This window comes from Littorina saxatilis, linkage group LG1 (genome assembly GCF_037325665.1).
Source record: "Littorina saxatilis isolate snail1 linkage group LG1, US_GU_Lsax_2.0, whole genome shotgun sequence".
Classification (NCBI taxonomy): Eukaryota; Metazoa; Mollusca; class Gastropoda; order Littorinimorpha; family Littorinidae; genus Littorina; species Littorina saxatilis.
The window spans coordinates 65,762,546-65,787,602 of NC_090245.1; the positions used below are offsets into that span (position 1 = coordinate 65,762,546).

A 25,057-nucleotide genomic window follows, 5' to 3' on the forward strand; every position below is an offset into this window, starting at 1 on the left:
AAGAGAGAGAGTTAGCTGAACAAGCTAAGATTGAAAATCGTCGTCTCGATATTGAAGAAGAAAAGGCGAACAGGGAGGCAAAGTTGCGAGCAGACGAGTTGGTTGAAAAAGCAAGCAAGAATAAATTGGCCAATCGTCCCAAGATTCCCTATTTTGATGATAAATCAGATGACATTGAGAGTTATCTGTATCGCTTCGATAAGCACGCAGCTAGCTTGAAGTGGTCAAAAGATGAGAAGGCTTTGATTTTGCCTACTCTACTCAGAGGTCGTGCTCTGAATTATTTTCAAGAGTTACCAGTAGAAGATACTAATGACTATGCCAAACTGTCAGCGCATTTGTTGAAGAGATTCAAATGTACTGAAGAAGGTTTCAGAACGCAGTTTCGCTCATGCAAACCTGAATCTGGTGAAACCATGCATGTCTTTTTCTCCCGCATGAGAAGATTTTTTACTAGATGGACAGATATGGCTGGAGTTGGCACAGATTTCGCTTTGCTCTGTGACTTGGTGCTCAGAGAGCAGATTCTGTCTAGTTGTGCGTCGTCTCTGGTTACTTTTCTGAAAGAAGACAAGCATACTACCGCTCAAACCATGATAGACGCAGCTGAAAGATACAGGGAAGCACATCCTAGTCAAAACCTAGCAGCAAAAGGTTCTAGTGATCCTCTGTTGGCTAATGTCGGTATTCCAAGTGGGAGAGGAGGTCATTCAGGGTCAGGTGGTCGAGGTGGTCACAGGTTTTCTAAGAAGAATAGTCAGGCTGACACAAACCCACCGACAGAACAAAGCTCTCCTGATAATAAGGGTGGCAGAGGTGCTAGTCAAGCTGGTAGAGGTAGAGGTGGTCAGAACTATCAGAGGAAGTGTTGGTGGTGTCAAGATACTTCGCACAAGTTGGCAGATTGTCCCAAAAAAATGCATACTGCTTCAGTATCCGTTGTCACTGTTGAAGAGTCCAGCTGTAGTGAAGACGAGCAGTCTGTGGCGTCAGTAGGATTTTCAGGTAGTGATGAACTTCCCGAGTCTATTCAGACATGTGAAGGTACCTTAAATGGTAGTGAGGTCACGGTCATGTTGGATAGTGGGTGTTCCACTGTTGGGGTCAGGAAGTCCCTAGTGAGAGATGATCAGTTTACTGGGAAGGTACAGGTGTGTAGACAGTTCAGTGGGGATTTGGTTCGGTTACCCATTGCGATTGTGAGTCTGGATACACCATACTTTTCTGGAAGTGTTGAGGCATGTGTGATCGACAATCCAGTATGTGACGTCATTTTGGGTAGAATACAGGGATGTACATTTGGATGTGTCGAGGTTACTAGCGCAGTCCAGACAAGAGGTCAAAAAGCTAGAGAAGAACGTCCTTTTAGACCGCTGTTGACCGCTAAAGTTCCCCAACTTGATATCAATGCTGAGAAACTGTCCAAAATGCAAAGGGATGACAAAACGTTGCATGATCTGTTCGAGAAAGTTGGCCAAGGAAAATCGGAAGAGTCGTCTGGTTGTGTGGTGTCGTTTGTTGTGAGGGACCAGTTGTTATATCGAAAGTACTACTCCAAGGTCAACGATGAAGTGGTTTGGCAGCTAGTTGTTCCTGAACGCTTGCGCGAGTCTGTTTTGATCACTGCCCATGACGGTTTGTTTGGTGGTCATTTAGGCGCGAACAGTACGTTCAAAAGGGTGTCCGCATTCTTCTTTTGGCCCGGTTATCGGCAGTCGATCAAGGATTACTGCAGATCATGTGATATCTGTCAGAAAACCTTTCCCAAAGGTAGAGTTCCTTCGGCACCTTTGCAACCACTGCCTGTGATAGAAGTCCCATTTTCCCGAGTTTGCATTGATCTGATTGGTCCGATTAAACCAGTGTCAGCTCGTGGTCATCAGTACGCTTTGGTGTTGGTGGATGTTGCGACACGCTATCCGGAAGCAGTACCCTTGAAATCAACGACCACAGAAGTAGTAGCGGAAGCTTTGTTGGGCATTTTCACCCGGACTGGTTTACCAGATGAGGTTCTCTCAGATCTAGGTACACAATTCACATCTGATGTCATGCGAGAGGTGATGAGATTGATATCGGTATCGCAGTTGCACACGACTCCTTATCATCCCCAGACGAATGGTCTCTGTGAAAGGTTCAATGGAACTTTGAAATCCATGGTGAAGAAGTTGATGGCAGATAGACCTAAGGATTGGGATAGATATTTGCCTTTTGCGTTGTTCGCATACAGAGAAATCCCACAGGAGTCTACAGGGTACTCACCTTTTGAACTTCTGTACGGTAGAAACCCAAAAGGACCGTCGGAACTGCTGTATCATGCGTGGACCGATAGCAGTCGGGAGAATCAGCAGGTTCCAGTGTCACAGTATGTGCAGGATTTGAAAGAGGTCTTGGCTGACAGTGTTAGTAGAGCACAGAAGGCTGTTCAGAATGTATCAAAGAAGAACAGATCATACAGATCTCAGAAGCCAAGAACGATACTCGCTGGAAAGAAAGTCTTAGTCTTACTTCCAACTGAGAAGAACAAAATGATACTACGCTGGCGAGGTCCATTTCAGGTGATCAAAAGACTGAATCAATGTGATTACGTTGTAGAAATTTCACCTGGGATCGAGAAAGTGTACCATGTCAACTTGCTCAGGGAGTATGTGTCTAGGAATGAAGATGTTGGTCAGAACCCAGTTGTTGCCTTATTGGGAGTGATCAGTGGGTCCAGTGCAGTAGAGGAGGTAGACATTCAGAAAGTCAAACTACAGTCAGTTCCCACAGTTCAGACTGAGAATGTAGATGATGTGGTCTATAGTCCTGACTTGTCTATGCAGGCAAAACAAAAAGTGCAGGCGGTGTTTCAGAAGCATCAGGACAAAATGACGGATTTGCCTGGTACTTGTGACCTAGTGCAGCATATGGTGAGGATTCCTGAAGGTGCTGTGGTCAATGTGAAACAGTATCCGTTACCATTTGAGTCTCAGAAAGTGGTTGAAGAAGAAGTGAAGAAGATGTTAGATCTAGACGTAATAGAGCCGTCTATTTCTCCGTTCTCGTCTCCTATTGTTCTAGTCAAGAAGAAGGACGGAAGTACTCGTTTTTGCATCGATTTCAGACACCTCAATAAGATTACGGAGTTTGACGCTGAGCCAATACCGGATCCGGAAGTTCTGTTTGCTTCATTGCAGGGCAGGCAGCATTTCACGAAGATTGATCTGGCTAAGGGCTATTGGCAAATTCCGATGGCAGAGTCTGATCGAGCAAAAACGGCTTTTCGTACCCCTCAAGGTCTATATCAGTTCAAGAAGATGCCGTTCGGAATGAGTACAGCACCAAGTACTTTCGCGAGGATGATGAAGATGTTGGATCTGGATAGGTTCAAATCTGTTCATTTCTTTGATGACGTACTTGTAGCCACAGAAGACTGGTGTGAGCATCTAGAGGCACTTGACGGACTGTTGACAGAACTGGGAAAACATGGGTTGACTGTGAGACCGTCGAAAGTAGAGGCAGGGTTTGACTCTATTGAGTTTTTGGGTCACATAGTTGGGGAGGGTAGCATGCGTCCAGTTCCCTCCAAAGTGTCCAAAATTTTGAATGTCTCTGTCCCAACCACAAAGAAACAAGTCCGGTCATTGGTAGGGCTCATCAGTTTCTATAGGCGCTATGTCCCAAGCTTCGCGTCTATTGTGTCCCCCCTGGTAGAACTCACAAAGAAGAACCAACCAAACAAAGTTCGTTGGTCAAAAGAGTGTCAGATGGCTTTTGACAGGGTCAAAGAAATTTTGTCGTCTGAACCACTGGTGAGATTGCCAGACTTTTCCAGGCCGTTCACAGTGCGGTCGGATGCATCCTCCACGGGGATTGGAGCAGCCCTGATGCAGCCTGATGATGACGACGTCCTTCATCCAGTTCTGTATGCCAGCAGGAAACTGCTGGAAAGAGAAACCAGATACTCTACTGTGGAGAGAGAGTGCCTAGCGTTGGTGTGGGCAGTTGACAAATTCCATCGCTACTTGTTTGGCTCACATTTCTTTGTTGAGACTGATCACAGACCGTTGACGTACTTACGACAGTCCAAAACTGCCAACGGCCGACTGTTGCGATGGGCTCTGTCTCTCCAAGAGTATTCATTCACAGTAGTGCCAATTCCTGGAGTCAGGAATTTTGAGGCTGATGTGTTGTCACGCTTGACGAAGTGAATGGAACATGATGGTTGAAAGGACAGTGAAAAGACTTTCTGCAATCAACAAGGACAATACTTTTTGTGCTGTGAGTGTTGATATGCTGTGTATGTATTAAGAACTAATTTAATTTTGTTCTTGTTTTTTTTTTCACATTGTGATTATTTTTTTAATCTGGCTGGAAAAATTTATTTGGATATTTTTGATGCTAGTACCATTTTGTGTTGTAGTCGAGGTTTACTGTATTGAGTTTAGCGGGGGCTACTCAAACTTTATTGGCGATCTTTGGTACCAAGAACGTCAATGTTATTGCATTCAGTAATAGGCGAAAATTGCTGAATGTCCATGAGTATAACTATTGTGGATTAACACAGTGGGTGATTATCTACACGGCGGCGTAAGTGTGGTTTATTATGCTTGCCATTGTTGCTCATGTTTAAGGACAGCCTCGTGGCTTTCGTCACTTTTTTGGTGGATGGCACTGTCTTTTGGTTGTAAACTGATTGCACTCTTTGGGAACGGACAGAGTATTTAATAAATGTTTTCCTTATGCTTTGATTATTTATTAATCTATTTATGTATTTTTTTTTATATGTATTTAAAAAAATTTTCTTGTTACTGGAATACTTATACTTGTACAGTTTTTGAGAAAAAAAAAGTGTTCATTTTGGGTTCACATTTTTTTTTTAATCGGGGAAAGGGGTGATGTAATGAATGGCGGTTATGGTGTTTATAGTTGGAGGGATATAACTAGTGCTTTTTTGTAATACAAAGAGGTTGTCAGGAGTTGTTTAACTTTGAGAGTGGAAACTTTTAACAGTTCAGTAAAATTCCATGGTTAGCTACGGACAGTCAAACTGGGTTCGCGGCACGTGAATTTACAACTGTGCGAGTTGTTCACGTTATAATCGCAACCGCCTGATTTTGTGAGTTGTGATTGTAAACTGCCTGACAATTGAAAGTCATTCGACCTGGGCTCTCGGATGAGAAAACCTGCTCTTGGTTTTGATGTCAACTTTGGAAGAAAACATTTGATCTTGATGTCAACCTTGGAACCGGGAAACATTGCCGGGATGACTTGGACTTTTGTATGGGTGCCGCCATATTGGAAGATGAGGTACTTTGCTAGTTTTGTGTGAACTTGAACGTTTCTTTTGTATGCGCGGACATGACTTGTGTACTTGAATAATTTCGGAATCGTATAATTTTCTTGTGCTCGGTTGGTGTGTTTTTGAATATTGTTAGTTGTTACAGTAGGGTGTTATATTTTGTAACAGGCCGCCCCAGTCTGACTTGTGCGGGGTGGTGCCAGTGTGGCGAGGGTGCGATGGAGGCCGTAAGGTTGAAGGCTAGCTACATCGTCACCTCTACATAACGTAAAAGTTATGTTTTGTTTATTTGCTTTCTTGTCCTTGTAAATATGTTATGACGTTGACAATGAATGAGTGAGTTTCACAAGATCGTGGACAATGAATGAATGAGTTTCAAAAGGTCATGAATTGATTATTGTAAGCAAGAAAATATTTGAGAATTTGAGGAATGAGTTGATAATTGCTATGTCAGAAACAAACCAATTTGTATGTTCTAATTAAACCATTGGCTATTGTTTGGAAAGAATGAGTTGGTGAAAGACTACAAATTCTTCTAATCTTCTCTCTGCTTTCCTAAACTTCTGAGCGGGAGTCAGATGATTGACTGTGTGTGTGTGTGCACATATAAAGAATCTGGAAGGAGATTAATAAGGATAAATACGGATCTTCTTTATTTCAAATCTCTTACACCACACACACACACACACACACACACATACGCACACACACACACACACACACCAACAACCTCATCATCATCATCATGATCATCGTCGACATCATTATCATCATCAACAAAATATATAGAGGTTAAAGATCCCACGATTGACAAAAGGGTCTTTCCTGGCAACATTCTATAGGCGTAGATAAAAATGTCCACCAAAATACCCGTGTGACCTGGAATAATAGGCCGTGAAAGGTGGATACAGCGCCTAAAGGCAGTCGATCTACTGGTCGATGTGAATGCGTGATATATTGTGTAAAAAATTCCATCTCACACGGCATTAATAGGTAACATGCGCCTTGAGTCGCCTTGTGTGGTGAGATACGTGCGCGATATAAATCCTCGTAAATAAATAAATAAATAAATAAATAAATAAATAGTGATATAAATGCATTCTTGCCAGAAACAGCTTCAGAATGTAACTGTTCGTGACATCAGATATTTGCGAAGCTGCGCTTTGAAGTGTTTAATCGTGCTTTACCCCTTTATCTCACATGGTAGCGAATTCCAAATTGTTGAGCCCGAAAACGCTAAACTGGTTTTATATAAATCAATACGGGGTAGCGGGGAAATTAAAGAGAGAGAGAGAGAGAGAGAGAGAGAGAGAGAGAGAGAGAGAGAGGGAGAGGGGGGAGAGAGAGAGAGAGAGAGAGAGAGAGAGAGAGGGAGAGAGAGAGAGAGAGAGAGAGAGAGAGGAAACATAATTATACTCTCACCGTTTAATCTAAACCAGACATTTATATTGATATGAACTTGTCATTCAAGCGAGGTTTTTGTCGTTTAACCGCCCTTTTTGAAAACTTGATTTTGCCCAAACGGACATCACACTACCGTGTAAATCGCGATTGACATCTCATTCTTTCTAAGAGGGCTGTCACACATGCGACTGAGTCGCGCGATTTACCCTGTCACACAGCCGACTCAGTCGTAGAAAACAGCTACGACAAGTCTGCGACTCAGTCTCATGCGATTCCCTCGTAGCTTTGAGGTTTAGAACATGTTCTATTCCTGCGATCCAGTCGTCGGTCAATCGCAGGGGCAGAGCCAACAGAGCCAATCAGAACGCGTTGCTGCGGCCTTGACGCCGTGACGTAAAATAATGGCGGACAGTGGCGTACAGCGTCTCTTCGTCGATTCAAAACTTTTTGGAAGAACAGTTTTTTACTCAGATATAAAGGAGACATTTTAGGCGTGTACAGCGGTCGGGAAACATTAATTGCAGCTGTCTGGGAACTTTATTTCTTGCAAAGGCGTAATGCTGAAAGGAATTTTTCAGAAAGGTAGAGCGACGTTCGAACATTTAGCGTCTGCTCTCGCAAAGCGCGTTTGCCGTGTTCACTATGACACGTCACTTCCGCCCCGCTCGCGTGGAGTTATCGTTCGCCAGTCGTTCGTCTATCGTCCATCGTGTGACGGGTCAATGGCCTACGATGTGATGTGCGATCGGCCAAAGACTGAATCGCAAGACTGAATCGCAACGACTGAGTCGCCTGTATGACCGAGGCTTAACTTACCGTGATGCTGCACGGTAATGTTGTTTATTCTCTCTCTTCCAAAAACGTTGTCTTGCCGAAACGGACATCACATTCCGGTCCGAATTACATCGTGAAGTCGCTTAGTTAAAGGCCCTCTGCGCCTCATGTAAACAGTTCACCTTGCCGTCTCAGATCTGGCCAGTCTTTAACATGGGATAAGACCATCCCTCCACTTGGTCACATACCAAAAATGAACAGCCTGGGTGCTCTCTGTGCACAATGGTATTTTTTTAGAATGAATTCGCGAAAGGCACTGGTTACTTTTTTCGGAAATTAATTCGGAAAAAAATCGAACTCAGCACAGCTAGCAGTCAGGGTGTTAATTTTGAGTCTGTAACCTAGTGGAGGGATGGTCTTATTCCATGTAAAAGCCTAACCAGATCTGAGACGATGAGGAGAACAGTTTTCACGAGGCGGAGTGGGCCTGTAAACCTTTCCAGTAAACGCACGTGACACCAGTGAAGTCACCCCAGACGGACGCCGTGTCCAAACAGGGACAGCACGCCCTGGGGACAGTGGACACTTGGCCGGAGGGGTCAGTTTCACACCTCCACACGTCGCTGTCCGTTGTGACTTTCCTCTGGGTCTGCTGTGACAAGGAAATTGTCAGTTTCGATCTTGGTCACCGTCTTGGTTGCCTGTACTTGCTAGAATTGATTCCTGCGTGCGTTGTCACTACTCTTGAATATTCACTACTCTTAAATATTCTTGCAGGAGACACGACATGCCTGGGCCTTTCGAAACCCTTCAGAGGCACGAATGCAAACTTGTATATATTTTGGGTACACAGACAGAAGGACGAATTCACAAGTGTGCAGTACTGTTCATGTGTGGAATTTGTTCGAGAAAGTCCCAGAGATAATTACAATGATGATATTCAGACAGATAATCAGTCGCAATCAGACTCTTTCTCTAGAGCTGCATGTCTGTTTGTCTGTTTGTCTGTCTGTCTGTCTGTCTGTCTGTCTGTCTGTCTGTCTGTCTGTCTGTCTCTCTCTCTCTCTGTACACACACACACGCGTACTCAGACACTTCACTGGGACACACGCACAACAAATGATATTTTTCAAAGTTTTATTAGTGTCAGCTGTGCCAGCGCCCCGGTTCCTGTTTATCCCCAGAGCACCACTTTACGTTAGACGACGCGTTCAGACGATGATTAAACATAGATGTGGCGTAAAAATGTATATCCATCATCTTGGTCCCTGCAGGGATACATGGGACATTGAGCCAGAGTCACCCAGTGCAGACTTAAAATGCAGAGTTTAAAGGCCCACTCCGCCTCACAGACTCAGATCTGGCCAGGATTTTACATGGAATAAAACATACTAAAAATGAACGAATTGAGGCGAACTTATTTCATGAAGCAGAGTTGGCCTTTAAAGAACAACTCCTCTTGTCTTAAGACTCGCCATTCCCCTCCCCCCCCCCCCCCCCCTTCTATACCACTGTCAGCCTGCTGTCTCTGGACCGGATACAGAATGTTACACACACACACACACACACACACACACACACACACACACACACACACACACACACACACACACACACACACACACACACACACACACACACCCAACAAACAAAAAGACAGAAGAAGTCCAGTGATCGATCAAAGCTTACCTTCTCCACTATTCCCTAGCCAGCCAGACAAAATGGGCGTGGAGGAGGGGAGGGGAGCTTCCCGAGACAAGGGGTCCGGCCACAGTCCCACTGCGACACACCTACAAACACGATAATCAATTCGGAGACAGGCGTCTCCCTTCTCTGGGTCCCGCGACGACACGCTTGCTAACAACCTGGCTAATAGTGCGGGAGACAGGACGCCGTGGGTGGTTTCATGCTGTCACTTCCCTGCTTTATCTCTCTCTTCCAATCCTTCTGCAGCCCTGCGACGACACGCTTACCATCAAACCGACTAATAATCTCCTACTTGCCAGAGACTGGCATCAGCAACGCGTTCAAAGCTAAGTCTATTATCTGTACCATGTAGGCCTAAGTGTGTTATGTTATATGTCATATGAAGTCTTATATCGCGCGCGTATCTCCAGACTCGGACTCAAGGCGCAGGGATCTATTTATGCCGTGTGAGATGGAATTTTTTACACAATACATCACGCATTCACATCGACCAGCAGATCGCAGCCATTTCGGCGCATATCCTACTTTTCACGGCCTATTATTCCAAATCACACGGGTATTTTGGTGGATTTTTTTTTATCTATGCCTATACAATTTTGCCAGGAAAGACCCTTTTGTCAATCGTGGGATCTTTAACATGCACACCCCAATGTAGTGTACACGAAGGGACCTCGGTTTTTCGTCTCATCCGAAAGACTAGCACTTGAACCCACCACCTAGGTTAGGAAAGGGGGGGAGAAAATTGCTAACGCCCTGACCCAGGGTCGAACTCGCAACCTCTCGCTTCCGAGCGCAAGTGCGTTACCACTCGGCCACCCAGTCCTTAGTGTGTGTCTGTCTGTCCACTTTTAAAGACCATTGGGTAGACGTACTCGTGAATGTTTTATGTTGTCAGGAATTAAACGTTCCAATGACGCAGTATGCGTGTTTTTCTATTCTGAATTTTGAAACGTTAGCTGTCTATCTGTTTTTGGATTTGATAAATGATGAGACGAAAAGTCATGGAAAGTTGTCTGTCATCCTCTCTCTCGACGTCACGCTTTAAAACTTGGAGTCCTCTTGACTTCTTTTTCCCTCTCCAATTCTCATGCTGACGGAGACAAAAAATCCTCAGAGGTTAAGCTAATCTGCTCTCCCTACCCCCCTCTCCCCCCCCTCCCCCTTCTATCTCTCTCTCTCTTTCCTCTGACTACCACACACTTACCAAACAAGCCGGCTAATGAATGGAGAGACAAAAAGTTGTGGGAAGTTCCATGCTGCCACTTTGTCGGTCCCACTCCCAGTCCCTTTCTCTCTCTAGTTCTCTCCAGCGTCCCGAGAGGGTGCCGGTAAATTTGGGAGGTGTCACAGAAGCCGTCCTGCTTTCCAGAACGATGGTGACGCGGGGCTGCCGCTTGGAGACCTCCCTGAGAGAGGGAGGGAACAGGCCTGGCCTGACACTGTCAATTTGTGGGTCCGTCTCCCGAGGCCTGACGAGGGCCCTTCCAGGTCGGAGGAGAGGCAAGTTCATTCAGCTGCTGTCACACGAGCGGTTCTTCCTGGTTTTCCCCCCGAGGGCTCATGAGACGAAAGCGCAACAGGAACCCCACTTTGAGTTTTATCTGACTCCGGGCACCGTTTGGAGACTTCAGTACTAGGTTTGATGTTAGTCGCGAAGGCGGTTCAGGTGTAAAGAGTCAAGTACGTTCAACTGCTGTCACGCGAGTGATTATTCCTCTTCTTCGCCCAGTCCTGTGACGGAAGCACATACGAAACCTCACTGAGGACGCGGAACTAGTTCCTGACGTTGGTCCGAAGAGTGCTTGCATCCTCGGATACTTTTTCCATGGATTCATCTTTCCATTCCACACCTGCGAAGGTAACATACTAAACACACCTCCATTGGAGCTGCTTCTTCGTTCAACCAGCCCGACTACACTTACCAAGATCGTTGCGTTGGTCCTAGAAGTGTTCTTGTCTTCGGAAATTCCTCCCAGCCAGCGAAATGGCCGAGGCTGGCCATCCTTCGCGATTGATGAATTAGAGGGACGGAAGATGAGGCAAATAGTGTGTCCCCAGGCGGGTCCATCGACATTTTTTGTGTCTTCTGCAGAAAGAACAATTGCAATGTAACTTGATGGATACCCGAGAGAGAGAGAGAGAGAGAGAGAGGGAGAGGGAGAGGGAGAGGGAGAGAGAGGACATTTATTAGCGAGGGGAAGAGGATAAAAAGTGGGTTAGTTAATTTGCTAGAGACTTGTTTTCGATATGGCCAAGGCCCTGTAAAGGACAGCTGGGGAAATTGAATCGAACAATGAAAAGGAACAATGCGTGTTCAGTAAAATGACGTAGAGAGTGATAACCTGCTGAAATTCAGTATAGTCTCGTCGATAGCATTTCCATTTTGATCACGTTTCAGGATGAAAGTCGCTTGTACGTAGCTCTCACTTATTCTTGTAAATATTTAGAGTGCTGACTTCCGTTTGTTATTTGGTCCTGTGGATGGTTATGCTTGATGACTCGCGTAAACCAGGGATGTACATGTATTATATCTATCCGAACTTCTTGTCAGGCCAGTGGTGAGTTCTTCAGTACAGCGGAACCCCTCTCTTTAGACGTGTTAAGCTGTTTTACTTTATTTCCTGCTGGAGGTACCCAGCACACGTTTGGTCTTACGCATTACATTGCTGTTAAAATACAAAACCAAATGAATCTGAAACACACGATGCAACTTTTTTTTTATTTTTTTAAATTTTTTTTAAAGCCGTAATGGGTCTCGTTCTCACCCCTAGATCTTTTTGTTTGTGTGTCTGTTTGTCTTTTGATTTTACATCATTTGTTGTTTGTGTCAATGGCCACACTGTTGCTGTGCTGTTGTCGTTTGTTATGACACGAGTGTTTCAGAGCCCAAAACACGCTTGCATTTCCCTTAATCTCCGAAAGAAACGAATGTCGCCCGAGAGAATTCACAAAGCCTTTTTTCTTCCTTCTCGATTTTAGATTCGTTGTTGATCTTTGCGGAGACAAGATTGACTCTGCAAGATGTCATTCGGCGAGGGGGTTAGGAGGGAGAAGGATGGGGATAGGGGTGTGTTCTTTCTGGAGAAAACATTGACTCCACAAGTTGTCACTGAGCTTTGGAAGGAGGGGGGTTAAGGGAGGGGATGGGGGGTACCAACTGACTCATCTCTCCCATTCTTGTTATCGATGCCGGGAGGGGAGAGTGACAGTGTTAAATGACAACCTTTGGCCTGTCTGTGACAAACATGGGACGGTGGGACTGCTGGCTGGATCCTCTTGCACCCCTCTGTCCCCGGGACTTCAGGAATGGTTTATGTGTGTCCTCTGTCTTCCTCGGGAGCTCTGGCAGTGCGCTGGTGTCGGGGTGTATTATTTTCTCTGTGTGAGAAGAGGGATGTATAATGTTGGAATGAGCGCGCGCACTCATGCACAGTTAGACAGACAGATACGTCCTGTTGAATGTTACGTGAAAGAACTATAATTATGGTAGTTGCCATTATTATTTACAAGCCAATTTTTTGAGTCACTTGAGAAAAAGTGACTCTATGTAATCGGTCAGTGTTAGTCTGTCCGGCCGGCCGGCCGGCCGTCCGTAGACACCACCTTAACGTTGGACTTTTCTCGGAAACTATCAAAGCGATCCGGCTCATATTTTGTTTAGTCGTGACCTCCAATGACCTCTACACTTTAACGATGGTTTCGTTGACCTTTGACCTTTTTCAAGGTCACAGGTCAGCGTCAAAGGAAAAATTAGACATTTTATATCTTTGACAAAGTTCATCGGATGTGATTGAAACTTTGTAGGATTATTCTTTACATCAAAGTATTTACATCTGTAGCCTTTTACGAACGTTATCAGAAAAACAAGGGAGATAACTAGCCTTTTCTGTTCGGCAACACACAACTTAACGTTGGGCTTTTCTCGGAAACTATAAAAGTGACCGGGCTCAAATTTTATGTGAACGTGACTCCCAGTGACCTCTACACTTTGACGTCTGCTTTGGTGACCTTTGACCTTTTTCAAGGTCACAGGTATGTCTTGAAGGAAAAAAATTGAAATATCATATCTCTGAAACTATTCATCGGATTTGATTCAAACTTTATAGGATTATTCTTTACATCAAATTATTTACATCTGTATTGTTTTGTGAATAGCAATTTCTTCCTGTCCATCTGATGCCTCATATAATATTCAGAACTGCGAAAGTGACTCGATCGAGCGTTTGCTCTTCTTGTATAAACTACTTCTGGTGGAAGAGAGACAGAGAGAGAGACAGAGACAGACAGACTGACAGAGGAGTATCAATGTTGGAGTACAAATTAGAATGTTTTGATTGGTTGCTGTCGAGAAACGATCACAGAAAGTGGTTTATCACTTTAGCCTTGATTTCCTTTTACAATCGTCGCGTATCCTCTGTGTTGATCACGTTGAGACCGTCGTGAATTAATTTCATGCATCGACTCAGTTTTGCGGCCCCCCCCCCTCCACCCCCCATCCCCCCCCCCCTCTTTTGTTTTACATGGCAACCCCACGCCATTACGTTCTCTTGGTCGCAATCCCTTTGATTCAAGCCATCCTGGCATGCAGGACAGTCAACGACGAACTAACTGTCAGACAATTCGTCTTGTCGGTGACTGTGACGCTGATGATGATGTTGATGACGTTATGATGACGTTATGATGATCTAATAACGCGCGGCAGGACCAGACCAATTTGGCGCCACATGGCCCGTTGCTGTTGCTGTCATCGGCGCTGCAGGCTTGGAAAGTTCCGAAACTCTGAGCTCTGATGACGGGCGATTTTCATCACCCATTTTATTGTCAGTTTTTAGATGATCAAAAAATTAATAGTGTTATAGATGATCAGAAATAGTGTTAGATGCTTGAATGAAAACTTTGCAATAAATATTGATTCACACGTACACGTTCTGGTACTTATTTTTCACGGTTTGATATCATATAATTATGGTTGAGTGGGAAAAGGCTGATTGACCAGAGACAGTAACATTACGAAAATTGTCGACTAATATTACGATATTAAAAGCACCAAAAGAACAGGAAAACGGTAGAGTGTAATCGCAAGACGGGATTGAGAGGAAGTTGCGGAGGGAGGAAATGAGTTAGACTTGGAAGACGATGAGAAATGAAAAAGATGAACTTAAAATGAATGAAGGAACAACATTCTGAAATAAACAAAGCATTACGACGTTAACACGCGGAAACCTCAGGCAAAGCAGTTATTGCCCATCACAAAGACTCGCGTCTGTTGCGGAACTACAACAGCAATACCTGCAACATCACCGCTGCCGACACATGCAGTGGAACCTCCCTTTAAAGACCCCCCCCCCCCCCAATTTAAGACTCCCCCCTCCCAATTTAATACTCCCCCCAATTTAAGACTCCCCCCAATTTAATACTCCCCCCAATTTAATACTCCCCCCAATTTAAGACTCCCCCTCCCAATTTAATACTCCCCCAATTTAAGACTCCCCCCATTTAAGACTCCCCCAAATACTCCCCCTCCCAATTTAAGACTCCCCCAAATTTAAGACTCCCCCAATACTCCCCCCTCCCAATTTAAGACTCCCCCAAATTTAAGACACCCCCCCCCCTTTTAAGACCTCATTTTTTTCAGATTGTCTGTTCGTAAACTGTGTAAATTTACCTCCATGTCAAAACTCCCTACTTGTTAAGACCTGTTTTGTGTAGGTCATAACATGGGGGTTCCACTGTGCACCGGTTCCTGCAAGTGATGGGCAGCAGCGCGTGAGGAGAACCCTTGACGTTGGAGGGACCAGTGGCACGAGCCATTGATCGCCAAGGACCTCCGTGTCGCCGCTGATCGTTACTAATCTGCTTGGCGCCTTTCCCCGTACGCAGAACCCCCCCTCCCCCCCTCCCCCTCCCCTCTGCGCTTCTTCTGTCTCCCTAGCTTAAGATAGTTTAAAGATATATGACACCGATTCAGAATTGATTTCTTGTTTCAACACACTCTGAAAAATATCACAGGCAAAATATTAGCAAAATAGTTGCGAAGTCGATTTTTGGGGTCAATCGGTGTCATATGTCTTTAATTTTGTTGGTAGTAGACGTTGATCTGTTTTGCTTCATGGCTGTGTGTTTTTGTCACTCTTGGATTGCTCATCCCCAACTTGAATTGTCACTCAGTTTCATTTTAGAGCAGGCTGTATAAAAGTACGGTCTTCGTGGCCAGAAACAGCACCAAGCCCAGGCCCAACCTTTTTCAGAGCTTCAGTGAAGAGCCGCAGTGAAGTCCAGTGGAACAGCCTTGTAAGACCCCCCAATTTAGGACTCCCTCCCTTATAAGACCGTTTTATCAAACTTTCACTTGATCAGCCCAGTAAATGTACCCCTATTCTAAGACTCCCTCCTGTTCAGGACCTCATTTTCTCACATTTTTGTAGGTCTTAAAAGGGAGGATCCACTGTATAGACCTCATGACCACAATAAGAGTAAGACTCGTAGTGAAGTATAGACTCCAGGGCTGAGGTGAACGAACCGACAGGGGGTACCATCAAAACGGGAGAGAAGGTTCTGATTCGTTGACATCACAACACATCTCAGTTTCAACCAATCCAACACTGCGGGTAGCTCCCGGTTGGGTGGTAACTTTGTCGTGCAACCCGGCATAGGACCACAATAAGAGTGGAAGTGAAGTATAGTCTCCAGGACCACAATAAGAGTGGAAGTGAAGTATAGTCCCCCTCACGACCCAGCAGGGACAGGAGGCGCCACAAAGACGGTCGCGACAAGACGCGACGCTTTGCGGGACCGGAGAACCAGGGGTGTAAAGCGCCACAACGGGAGGAAACGCATCGATCCCGTTTAATCACCCCCAAAGATGTAACACCGTGTCCCCCCATCGATTGTACGACTGCTGCTACCGCTGTTCCCCCCGCGTCTGGGACAATCCCAAATTCCATTAGTTTTGTGCGGAGCCACAATCAAAGCTGGTCCACGCTGTCGCTAGGCAAGGGAAGGGAAGGGACTCTTTGCTGTATCTGGGCGAAAGGATAATCTTCCTGCACAATTGACCGGTGTAACACGAAATTTTTACTCCACGAAAAATTTACTCCGGAGTAAATATTTCGTACGAAATTCTTACTCCGAGTACACTTTTCGTACGAGAAAAGAACTCCCCAAGGCACGAAAAAATTACTCCCTCCACGAAATTTTTACTCCCCATTTTTTTTTTACTTCCAGTAAAAATCTCGTACGCAAAAATGGGATGCGGACGAAGGGATAATGCCAATAAGTGATCTCGCGCACACGAATGTCGCGCTACCCTCCTTCCACCCCTTCCATCACCAAGACTAACAGGGGACAAGGGAGTAAAAATTTCGTACACCTGGCATGGGAAGTTAAATTGCTCGTGTTGGGGTGAAGTAATTTATTCGTTATTTATTCGTCAGGGGAGTAACATTTTTGTACGAAATGTTTACTCGGAACTCACCTGTCTTGGGGAGTAATTTTCTCGTGCAATGGGGGAGTGCTTTTTTCGTAAAGGGAGTAACTTTTTCGTACGAAATGTTTACTCCAGAGTAAAAATCTCGTGGGAGTAATTTTCTCGTGTTGCACCGGACGGGGGACATTTGGTGTCCCTTAAACGGGTGCGAATGTACACAGTTGAAGACATGTTTTTAACCGATACTGCTTTTTCCTCCGGGTTGTTAAAACCCCAAATTCCATTAGTTTTGTGCGAAGCCACATTCAAAGCTGGTCCACGCTAGGCAAGGGAAGGGACTCGGCTTTGCTGTATCTGGGCGTAATGATAATCTGCCAGCACCGTGACTGGCCGGATGGGGGACATTTGGTATCAGCTAAACGGTTCCGGATGTACACAGCTGAAGACATGTTTTAACTGATGCTTTGGGTTTTGTTATTCCCTTCCCTTTGGCACCCCTCTGTAGCTTGACGGCGTTCAAATGTTTGCCTTGCAATAGACGATGTTCGGGTTTGTATGGGTTGCAAAAGAGTGAATAAATAATATACTCTTGCTTTTAGTAAGGCAAGCTAGTCACTAGCGAGAGGTGTGTTAAAATACGAGGACAATGAGCAAGTGTAGAAAGCTTCCTTACATCACTAAAAGCAAGAGTATTCCCTCTTTCACAGCCCATACAAACCCGACAGTTATTTCCGGAATTCGTCAATTCGTTCCTTGCAATTTTCCCAAGCAGCCTTCCAGTCATTGTCCTGTGACAAAAGACCAGGCCTGGAGACATTGGCTGGCCGAGGAGACATTTGTGGGGAACACAGACAGCTAAACGACCCTCTATCTGGACAGCTATCGGCCCGGAACCTTTGGTGGACGCGGTGACAAATCTGCCAGACTCCCGCGCTGGTACCTCCCGGTCCGACGGGGGACTTGGTTGGGAAGGGGAGGGGGTATGAAAGGAACTGGGGAGAACGGACTTTGTGACGAGAGGAGAGGGGTAGAGGGGTGTCATTTTGCGTATTTCGGTTGTTTTAATGTGGATTTGTGTAACTCAGTGTAAATGTGTAGTCATATACTTAAGTGAAAGTTTATTTGATCAATAAAACTTTGAAAAGCAGAGACAGAGACAGAGACAGAGAGGGAGAGAGAGACTTTCCGAAAGCAACAAGGGGAAAGAAATCAATGTGTAATTTGAAGAGGGGCCAAGTGGGACACAGCCACTGAAGCAAGGAGGACAACTCTTGCCCGTCCAAACAGGGCGCGCAACTCTGGGTCCCAATCTTTGCCTCAGATCGTCGTCCGCCGGCGAGGTCGCGGTGTCAGATTGCCGCCCCTTGAATCTTCTCCCCGCGCCACCACACCAAAGAGCAGGAATGGGATGGCTGCAACCACAGGGGCTTGGAGTCAAATGAAAGTGGCAGAAATCTGGCACCAGACCGAGAGAGACTCATCTTCAACAGAGAAGGCAAAGTGAACAATATGTCGAACAGGCATATGCCATATTTGCAAAGAGCACATGCCACACGGGAATTAAACGCCTTACTCCTCCGAAAACGGCGTATGGCTGCCTAAATGGCGGGGTAAAACACGGTCATACACGTAAAATTCCACTCGTGCAAAAAAAAAAAAAAAAATACCACAAGTGTACGTGGGAGTTTCAGCCCACGAACGCAGAAGAAGAAGAACGCCTTACAAGAGCACACAAGGTTATCATCTTCGGGCTGCACACTGGTTACTGTCGGTGTAACACGAAATATTTACTCCACAAAAAATTTACTCCGGAGTAAATATTTCGTACGAAATTCTTACTCCGAGTACACTTTTCGTACGCGAAAAGAACTCCCCAAGGCACGAAAAAATTACTCCCTCCACGAAATTTTTACTCCCCATTTATTTTACTTCCAGTAAAAATCTCGTGCGCAAAAATGGGATGCGGGCGAAGGGATAATGCCAATAAGTGATCTTGCGCACACGAATGTCGCGCTACCCTCCTTCCACCCCTTCCACCACCAAGACTAACAGGGGACAAGGGAGTAAAAATTTCGTACACCTGGCATGGGAAGTTAAATTGCTTGTGTTTGGGTGAAGTAATTTATTCGTTATTTATTCGTCAGGTGAGTAACATTTTTGTACGAAATGTTTACTCGGAACTCACCTGTCTTGGGGAGTAATTTTCTCGTGAAATGGGGGAGTAAAAAATCTCGTGGGAGTAATTTTCTCGTGTTACACCGGCTCCTAGCCCGCGTCTACAGATTGAAGATCTCCCCCACAGACGACTGCCCGTGTGGAACCTTGAAAGAGAACATAAGACGGCAACAGCAACAGGAGCAGCATTACCAGAAGACCGAAGTAGTAGCAGCAGATAAAAAGCAAGAGTAGCAACTGCAGAAAAAGATAAAAAAGAGAAAATGTTTAACACTGTTGAAAGAGTCTCTGCTTTGGTGAGCAGACAAGGAATTGAAGAAGAAAAGAAAACACTTCTGCGTTTAGTCAGATTTGTAGCTTGGTTGGCCGGATGAAGGCCACAGGTTTTGCCCGGTCGATTTTGCAGGCTGTAAGGTTTTCCCAGAATACTGCCCCTTGTAGCCACGTCTGGAGTCGTGAGTTGGGCTGAGTTGTACGAAGCGAAACTGTGTCCGACCAACATATTTCAATTTTACCAGTGTGTCCCCGCGGCTTTGTACCACCCAGTTGGATGGGACCCAGTTTCGCTTCATACACCTCACCCCAGCTATTGGCTGGAGAATGTTCTGAGAGGTTTGGGTTTACTGACACCCACTGGTCAGTACATGAGGTCTTCATGCGGTGTTGGTCACTCAACAGTCTGCAGTGGTCAGTTCTTAGACGGGAGAGGAAGGTTCGCTGATGGTTATGTAGCTGATTGCTGATGGAGAGAATCAACACCAAAGTCGACAAAGTTGCACAAACAACTTCGGCGGTTACGGATACCTTTTGTTTCCACTCTGTAGGTCACTGCGTGGCTAATAAGCTGTATTTATGACAAGCTTTGGATTACGAGTGAGCCCTCTCATTTTGATTTCCAACTGTAGATCGATCCTGGATAGGTTCCAACGTACTTGAGAAGACTCATCATCATCATCATCATCATCATCATCATCATCATCATCATCATCATCATCATCATCATCATCATCATCATCGTTCAGTGGATCCCATCTTAGTGAAGGAACGAGATACAGATTGTGACGAAAAACGTACTCGCCACCAACAGCACCATCACCAACACGTTACTCACCAATACCGCTTACTCCAAGCACCTGTCCCCACAGAGAAAAGCAAAAAGCCACCGCTCCCTCCTTTCCTCTCCGAGTGATGGAGCGACGGGGGACCGAGGGCGACACCCAGGAACGGGACAGTTTAGCGTTCACGGCAAATTGCCCAGGCGGCCCAATGGACGACTGGAGAGAGGAGGACTGGAGAGAAGGGCAGAACGAGCGGCGGAGAGGATCTAGGAGTGCTGTTCGATGTTCGGCCAAGCCGGGAGGCAGCGAAAGGTGACAGTCAGGCAAGACAAGACAGTTTTGCAAAATTGTTTGTAATGAACAGGCCGTCCCGCGGGAGGGAGGGGACGAGAGAGAATGGCCGAGAAAGGACATAGAGGAGAAGAAGATGTGTGTGGGGGTTGGGGGGGGGGGGGGGGGGGGGGGTTGAAGTGGCGAAACAATTGCTCTGGATTTTGGGTTGCGACTCTTCAAAGTCCTGGGAGTGGAAGAACAGAGCATCAAGGCTTGAGGAAGTTTTTGGAGGGTCTGTGATGAGAGAGAGAGAGAGAGAGAGAGAGAGAGAGAGAGAGAGAGAGAGAGAGAGAGAGAGAGAGAGAGAGAGAGAGAGAGAGACGTTTGTTGGTTGGGTGTATTTTTGAACCATAGAGGAACATGGACATTGCTTAAAGTCAGCATTTTTCAAATCACGATGAAATCGAAGATGTGGACACACACTTACAATCACAGTCTCTGTCTCTCTCAGTCCTGGTTTTCCCTTCCGTCCTTTCTTTGCACCACAAACATAACCCCACATAGCAACAACACAAACCAACCAACCAACAAAAAACAAAAATCACACAAACATCTCCATCCCACCAATTCGGCCACCCCCTTGACAAAACTGTAGCATCCTACATAGGCAGCAACGTCGATGAAAGAGAGAGAGAAGGGTGGGGGGCGGGGAGAGGAAATTGTGCCATGCACTAGCTTTTGTAGGAAAAGGCAGATCTCCCACCCTATCCTCCACCCCCTTGAAAAAAACACTGCAGCATCCGACATAGACAGCTATATGGATAAGAGAGAGAGAGAGAGAGAGAGAGAGAGAGAGAGAGAGAGAGAGAGAGGGGGGGGGGGAGTGTCCCATGCACCAGCTCTGGCAGAAAAAGGAAGAGGGTTGGGGGGGGGGGGGGGGGGGGGGGGTGGGGGACGATTGGACAGGACACAACAGCGATGACGAGATTAAGACCGCTTGCTGCAGCTTCCCTGACGGACGACCCGTGTCCCCAACCCTAAATTGATTTTGTTCAATGTGTGGTGATTAGCCGGGAGGGGGGGGGGGAGGGGTTTGGAAAATGGGGGGGGGGGGGGGTTGATCGGTTGACATGCTTAAAGGAGTAGGGGCTGCTGCCGTGTTTTTGTGGGGTTTATTGTGGGAGTCTGGTTGAGATTGCTGGGGATTGTTGTATGGCAGTCTTTCTAGGAAGATGAAATATAGCAACCTGAGTTTGTTTGGGCACTCTTGCATGTACATGTATTTGCGAGCACAAGACCAAGTATGCATAGAAAAGATCGTGTAATCCATATCAGAGTTCAGTGTGTTATAGAAACACGAAAATACCAATCATGCATTCGTCAAAATCAGTGTGTCCACCTAAATGGTAGAGTAAAAACGATCATGCACTTAAAAAACCCACGATTTTAGGTGAGAGTTTGAGTCCATGAATGCAGAAGAAGAAGTAGAAGTTGCAATTACTGAATCTTTGGAACACCTCATTCACGCACAAAACCAAACCAACAAAGAACAAGCAAAACTAAAAAAACAAATAAACAAACTAGCTAACTAACCAACTTTGTGGTTTATGTGGCAGAATTTACTTCAAACATGAAAGTTTGGAGAGTCAGCCTCTTTAAGGATAAAAGAGCTGGGGCTGGTTAAAGAGCATGCACTGATTGTGCAGTCATGGAGTCGATCCCACGTCCCCCCTAAACTTGTATAATTCAATCTCCCCCTGCAGCAAAATTTAATAATTTTTTTCTTTTTCATTTCTTGTTTGTTTGTTTGTTTTTCCCTTTTAGCGTTTATGATTTTAGGCTGTATCATTTTGTTGATTTTTCTTCTTCTCTGTGGTTCTGTCGAGAACGTTGTCCCATGCAACTTTGTTTGGGTGACCTCTTGACTTGGAAATGATGCTTTGATGGGACATTTTCTCCTATTGAAGTTTGGCTGTTTTGCTCACAGCAATTTCCCTTTCTGCACCATTTGTCAAAATCTTCTTTGAATTTTTTTCTGTGCTGAGCCTTCTTTTGGGGAAAAATAGGCAGACTCGTCTTTCCTACTGATGCAGATTTGAAAAGGACATGTCAGTTGTGGGCCAAGCGTGAATATTTTATACATTATTTGTTGTTGACTTGTACAGTGAAATGGTGCAATAGAGTTTCAGAAATTAGGCAGCTGAAACAGCAAGAATTAACTATTAAGGTAATGGATGTTTGTTCATTCAAATATTTGTTCTCTAAAATTCTCTGTTTCAGAAAAAGACGTTTCTGATATATGGCTCAGGAATTTTCACCTATACAATAAAGTTAAAGTTAATTAGCTTGCGGTGATGAACGATTTTTTATGTGTATTTTTTGTGTGTGTTTGCAGTTGAAGGGCCATGAGACGAAGGAACGCAGTATGGATAATTCCTATCGCCGGACTTTGGAAGACACACAGAGAGAAAAATATGGTATGAGCATGAATATGCAAGCGTGCATGCTTTGTGTGTGTGTGTGTGTGTGTGTGTGTGTGTGTGAACAGACAAGAAGAAGTTTGCATTGGCTTGTCTCATCGAAGTATCGAGATAAGATAAGGGTAATGACAGACGAGAAATGATGCTTGTGTGTCTCCGTGTTTTTCAAGCCCTGAGACGTTTTGCTGTGAGCTTGGGATCTTTATCGTACGTATGTGTGCACACAGGGGTGCTCGGACATGGAAGAGAGTGACAGCACAAAGTTGACTCTGAAAAATAAATCTCTCGTCGAGCTTGGGATTTTAACCCACGCCGATTAGCGTCGAACTGGTATTTAGGCGAGCGTGCTACTGACTGAGCTACGTCCCTAAAATCCCAAGTTTGAATTGATTTGTATTGTGTTTCACTGTGTTATTACAGACCTACAGAGACGAGTGACAGCCTTGTCCACAGAGCTAGACGTGGCGAGGGATGAGAAAGCCAGTGTCGCTGCCAAACGAATGGATCTCGAGCGTACCGTCAGGGTGAGCGTTTCCACTTACATTCCATTTCTTTCTTTGACTGTCTGTGTTTGGAAATCTCTGTTATGCAGTGGAACCCCCCTTTTTAAGACATCCACAAATCTGAGAAAATCAGGTCTTAAAAAGGAGTTAGTCTTAAAATGGAAGTACATTTACACAGGTTATGAACAGAAAATCTTCTTCGTCTTCTTCGTTCGTGGGCTGAAACTCCCACGTACATTCGTGTTTTTTGCACGAGTGGAATTTTACGTGTATGACCGTTTTTTTACCCCGCCATTTAGGCAGCCATACGCCGTTTTCGGAGGAAGCATGCTGGGTATTTTCGTGTTTCTATAACCCACCGAACTCTGACATGGATTACAGGATCTTTTTCGTGCGCACTTGGTCTTGTGCTTGCGTGTACACACGGGGGTGTTCGGACACCGAGGAGAGTCTGCACACAAAGTTGACTCTGAGAAATAAATCTCTCGCCGAACGTGGGGACGAACTCACGCTGACAACGGCCAACTGGATACAAATCCAGCGCGCTACCGACTGAGCTACATCCCCGCCCGAACAGAAAATCGGAAACTTGAAGGTCTTAAAAGGGGGAGGTCTTAAACTGGTGGGTCTGAAAAGGGGGGTTCCACTGCTTCGTTGTTGCTTTATGTTCAGACTAGTCACAAACAGCTCAAGTACTGGGTGGCCGAGTGGTAACGCACTTGCGCTCGGAAGCGAGAGGTTGCGAGTTCGACCCTGGGTCAGGGCGTTAGCAATTTTCTCCCCCCTTTCCTAACCTAGGTGGTGGGTTCAAGTGCTAGTCTTTCGGATGAGACGAAAAACCGAGGTCCCTTCATGTACACTACATTGGGGTGTGCACGTTAAAGATACCACGATTGACAAAAGGGTCTTTCCTGGCAAAATTGTATAGGCATAGATAAAAATGTCCACCAAAATACCCGTGTGACTTGGAATAATAGGCCGTGAAAAGTAGGATATGCTCCGAAATGGCTGCGATCTGCTGGCCGATGTGAATGCGTGATGTATTGTGTAAAAAAAATTCCATCTCACACGGCATAAATAAACCCTGCGGCCTGCGCCTTGAATATGTGCGCGATATAAATTGCATAAAATAAAAAAATAAAATAAATAAATCCCTGCGCTTAGAACTGTACCCACGGAATACGCGCGATATAAGCCTCATATTGATTGATTGATTGATAGATGAAGTATCTTTTTGACTGTCTTTTACAGCACAGCTCTGTCTTGAATGATGTTATGAATACTCATGTGTAGTCTTTTACTAAGTAGTTTACTTTGGTCTTTGATCTGCATTTAGGGTTGACACATTTTTGACTCACATGCGAAGCAAAAGTGAGTCTATGTACTCACCCGAGTCGTCCGTCCGTCCGTCCGTCCGGACGTCCGGACGTCCGTCCGTCCGTCCGGAAAACTTTAACGTTGGATATTTCTTGGACACTATTCAGTCTATCAGTACCAAATTTGGCAAGATGGTGTATGATGACAAGGCCCCAAAAAACATACATAGCATCTTGACCTTGCTTCAAGGTCAAGGTCGCAGGGGCCATAAATGTTGCCTAAAAAACAGCTATTTTTCATATTTTTCCCATTTTCTCTGAAGTTTTTGAGATTCAATACCTCACCTATATATGATATATAGGGCAAAGTAAGCCCCATCTTTTGATACCAGTTTGGTTTACCTTGCTTCAAGGTCAAGGTCACAGGAGCTCTTCAAAGTTGGATTGTATACATATTTTGAAGTGACCTTGACCCTGAACTATGGAAGATAACTGTTTCAAACTTAAAAATTATGTGGGGCACATGTTATGCTTTCATCATGAGACACATTCGGTCACATATGATCAAGGTCAAGGTCACTTTGACCCTTATGAAATGTGACCCAAATAAGGTAGTGAACCACTAAAAGTGACCATATCTCATGGTAGAAAGAGCCAATAAGC

General features: G+C 45.2%; 1 protein-coding gene across 2 annotated transcripts in view; it reads left to right on the forward strand.

Annotated features, from left to right (window-relative positions):
* LOC138976647 (centlein-like) overlaps positions 1–25,057 on the forward strand; it is a 104,419-nt gene that overhangs the window by 47,367 nt on the left and 31,995 nt on the right. For both annotated transcript variants that reach the window (XM_070349524.1, XM_070349529.1), the window contains exons 7-8: positions 22,491–22,572; positions 22,996–23,099. In XM_070349524.1, the coding sequence (XP_070205625.1) occupies positions 22,491–22,572; positions 22,996–23,099 (186 nt within the window). The remainder of the gene's footprint in view (positions 1–22,490; positions 22,573–22,995; positions 23,100–25,057) is intronic.